General features: G+C 54.6%; 1 protein-coding gene across 1 annotated transcript; it reads right to left on the bottom strand.

Annotated features, from left to right (window-relative positions):
- Positions 1-711: 711 nt before the first annotated feature.
- On the bottom strand, positions 712-2,629 carry LOC127346061 (zealexin A1 synthase). The gene is made up of 2 exons (XM_051372594.2): positions 1,516-2,629; positions 712-1,432 (listed from the first exon to the last, which is right to left on the bottom strand). Exons 1-2 carry the CDS (start codon positions 2,476-2,478, stop codon positions 779-781), a joined length of 1,617 nt encoding a protein of 538 aa, XP_051228554.1. The 5' UTR covers positions 2,479-2,629; the 3' UTR covers positions 712-778.
- Between the last annotated feature and the right edge of the window lie 1,408 nt (positions 2,630-4,037).

The following is a 4,037-nucleotide window of genomic DNA, read 5'->3' as shown; positions in this document are numbered from 1 at the left end:
TCCAAGCTTAGGCTTTTGCAAACCGTCTTGGTAAATCATTGCGGTGGTGGCGCATAATAAGTAGGATCCTAGACCTGGCTCCGAAGATGAAAGTGTTGGGCTAGAAGTTATGTGTCTAGTCTCTGAAGGAGTTGGCGAGGTCGCTAATGTTGTCGATGGAGCCTCTGAGCGAGTAGACGTCATTTTATGTGTGGTACATTCATTTATATCATCATATTTGCATCATACAATGATGATAATTTATATTGTTATTTGCATTGGTTTTGCATAATTTCCACTTTTTTAGATAGTTTATGGGACTTTCTTACATAGTATTCAATTCCTAGGTTTAGGGTTTAGTATTGAAACTGATTGACAGGTGCTTGACAAAAGTTCTGTGTTGAAATTACCAAACCTGGAGAAAGCCGTGGAGTTGATCCCCGGGCGTGTGTCATCCGGACAGTGCGGGTGTCGTCAGTGGCCTTGAGTCCCTGGCGTGCAGGGGGGGCTCGAGTCCCCGGCTTGGATGGCGTCGTCGTTGGCAGTTGTCTGCGTGGAGGGCGTCAGGGGATTCTCAGGCGAGTCTCCGGTGACCTGTCCGGCGAGTTCAGTCTGTTTCTTTTTTATTTCGTGGGTGAACCTTTTTTTGCTACACTGAAGCAAAAACATGATTATTTTGCTACCCGGCAGCAAAAATGACACGTGTCAGCACGGGGACCGGGGACTGGGAAATCAAATCCCGGAGGGATTCCTAGCACTGTCCAAATATATTTCTCCAAGTTCCAACTATCACATTGACTTACACTCCTTGAGCAGGAGGGGTTGGCAGTGGCACGCGGAGGGAGGGGCGCAGGAGGAGGTTAGCATTCCTGCGCGCGGTGGCACCGAACGCCTCGGTCATGTCGAACTCATTCGGGTTCGAGACGTCCGGCGCCTCCCAGTCGAAATGGAGCAGCAAGCTGGCGAGCGGGAGCTCCACACTGGCGAGGCCGAACGCTATCCCAGGGCACATTCTCCGGCCGGCGCCGAACGGCAGGAGCTCGAAGTCGGCGCCCCTGAAATCCACCGTGGCGGCGCGGGTGCCGGCTTCGAAGCGCTCCGGCCGAAACTCCTCAGTGGCGTCGGGCCAGTGCTGCTCGTCGCGGCCCAGCGCCCACGCGTTGACTATCACCTGGGTGCCTCTCGGCACGTCGAATCCCAGCACCTTGCATGGCTCCCGGCACAGGCGCGGGAGCAACAGCGGCAGCGGCGGATGCAGACGGAGCGCCTCCCGGATGACCAGGTGCAGGTAGGTCAGCTCGCCGAGCCTGTCCTCGACGACCCTGCCACCGGCATCGAAGGCTTGCCGCACCTCGGCTGTCGCCTTCTTCATCGCCTCTGGGTTCTTGATCAGCTCCGCTAGGGCCCATTCCAGCGTCGTCGCCGACGACTCGCTTCCGGCAATGAACACATCCTATGAGAGCGTGGCAAGACATGTCATGTGCAGTGAGAGATCTAATAATGAGGAGTATATTGGATTGATATATGCCCACTCACAAAGATGACTGCTTTGATTGCGACCATGTCCACCCCACCATCCTTATGTATCTTCAGTAGCACCTCCAGCAGGTCCATGGCTTCGCCGTTGCCGTCGCCGCCGCCCTCCATCCTCTCCAGATGCTCCTCGATGATGCCGCCGAACATATCATACAAGGTGGCGTGGCACTCCTTGGCACGACGCATGTCGTTGCTGAGCCGTCCGGCAAGCCACGACCACGACGGCCACATGTCGGCTGGGTTAAACCCGGTGGAGAGCTGCATCACCTCGTCGACCACGCGCAAGAACACGTCGCGCTGCTTGCACCGGTCGCCCATGACGGCGCGGAACGTGGCGTTGCTGACGAGGGCGGTCAAGTGCGCGCGCATCTCCACGGGGCGGGCGGCGGTGGCGGCGGACCCGACCTGGCGCAGCATGGCGGCGACCTCCTCCTCGCGGATGGCGCGGAAGGAGAGGACGCGGCGCGCCGTGAGGAGCTCCGTGACGGCGATCTTGCGGAGCTGGCGCCAGTACTCGCCGTAGGGCGCGAAGGCGATGTCCCGGCCGTCGTTGGTGAGCACGCGCATGCTGGCCGTCAGCGGCCGCGACGCGAAGGTCAGGTCCTGGGTCCTCATCACCTCACGGGCAGCGTCTGGGGTGGACACGACCACCGTGGGCAGCTCGCCGAGCTGGAGCAGCATGACCGGCCCGTGGCGCCGCGCCAGATCGCGCATGGCGCGGTGGGGAAGCTGCCCGACAAGGTGGTGCAGGCTGCCGATGACCGGCAGCTGCCAAGGTCCCGGCGGGAGCCGCAAGTCACTATTTGCCCTTGCCGCCGTCAGGAACCGGCGGTAGGCTGCGAGCGCAAACGCCAGCGACACGAGAGCCCAGAGGTAGAGGAAGTAGTAGTGAGATTGAGACTGAGAGGTAGTGTCCTCCATCTGGTGTTGTGTTGCCAAGGAAGGACGCGCGATGCAATTCATGGTTCCAAACCATCTCTTTATGCCATACTTGCTGGAGCGGATGTGTGTTCAGAGGAATCTGAGCGAATCATTCAGACCGGCCAAGCGGAGGAAAAGTCCGCCGCCGGCCGGCAACACCGTACCCCCTCGATCAATCGTCAAGTACGCGCTGCCACACAATTTGACACCCAAACCGAAAATTTCCAGACCGGACGACGAAAAACGTGCATCTTCCAAGCATATGTGGTGTGGAGAAAGCCCCCGCATTGCGTGTTATCCCATTCTCGCACTGCACAAGTAACTTTCCTAAGTAGCTACTACCTCTACCTCCATTCCAAAGTTTAAGCCTTATAGTTTTTTTGAAAAGTCAAACCGGGTAAAATTTGATCAAACTTTTAAAATAATCTATCAATAAATATGATATTTTGTAGATAACATATGAAAATATATTTTATTATCTATCTAATGATATTAATTTTGTATTTTGCATATTAATATTTTTTTTGTAAAAACTTGGTAAAACTCTACATAGTTTGGCTTTCTAAAAAATAATATAAACCTTCAGTTTTGGAACCGAGGGAGTACAAATTACTAACCAAAAGCAGAAGATTCAACATAAACTAGAGACAAATGGTTCGCTGTCCAAATGGAGGCCATAACAGCTACAACACACACCGCTAATCCCAAATGGACTACCACCACACAACAACAATGACATATATAGCTGCCTCACCCAAACTGAATCCAAAGCCGCATCACGACCAGAGCCAAGCAATTCAAAAGAACCAACCTTCTCCGAACTCTCCCCGTGGACGTACCAACCACCCTTGAACGCTTACAAGTTGGCAGGTGGGTGGCGGGAGTTGGCCAACCCCGAGAAAGGCGCCACCTTGGAGTCATCACGACTCCCCGAGTCTATGTTTCCAAATTAAAGCGATGCTTCCAAGAAGAAACGACGTAGTAGAGGCCACGACCGTCGAGAGGACAACTCGATCTAGGTTTCCACTCGAAGATACCATCCCGAGTGGGCAAGGGAGATGCCAACACTCCTCGACGACGCCACCATGGTGGGGAACAACACCCGCAAGCGCCGTCAGCACCGGCTCCGACCGAAGACAGATCATGATCTTCACTCAGAGTGTCACACAACCATCGTCCCTTCCGCTGGGCCTTGAAGCAGCACATCGCCCTCATAGGATTGCAGCCGCAATAACACCTAGATGTCGTCGCTGCAGAATCATGGTCCACTGGCACGACCGTCAGCATGGCTAGCACCACCATGCCGCCGCGCCCAAAACCTTGCCCCTCAGCCAAAAACTTGTTATCTACCACAATAAAAAACCGTCAGCTAAGGGATGTTTTTCGTGGTTAATGAGTCATAGCCGACGAAATGGCCCGTGTGGGGCATATCGCGCGGCTAAAATATGTACCACAGATTTTTCGGGCGTTGGCGGCTAAAGGCCCTTTAACTACGAAAATCAAACCGTGATGGGCTAGGCTTGGATCTGAAAGTTAGGCCGGGTCAGGTCGGGCTTGGGCCTAGGTTTTTTCTTCTTTGCATCGCCTATGTTAGAGCATCT

This window comes from Lolium perenne, chromosome 3, assembly GCF_019359855.2.
Source record: "Lolium perenne isolate Kyuss_39 chromosome 3, Kyuss_2.0, whole genome shotgun sequence".
NCBI classification, from domain to species: Eukaryota; Viridiplantae; Streptophyta; class Magnoliopsida; order Poales; family Poaceae; genus Lolium; species Lolium perenne.
The sequence above is the reverse complement of the archived record's forward strand: the minus strand, read 5'-3'. Positions and strand labels throughout refer to the sequence as shown.

What these genes read in the sequence shown, in the direction of transcription:
- LOC127346061 (XM_051372594.2), bottom strand. Translation starts at nt 2,478, where the DNA reads ATGAATTGCATCGCGCGTCCTTCCTTGGCAACACAACACCAGATGGAG. An exon ending in CAATCAAAGCAGTCATCTTT is followed by an intron (nt 1,433 to 1,515) that starts GTGAGTGGGCAT and finishes ACGCTCTCATAG; the next exon opens with GATGTGTTCATTGCCGGAAG.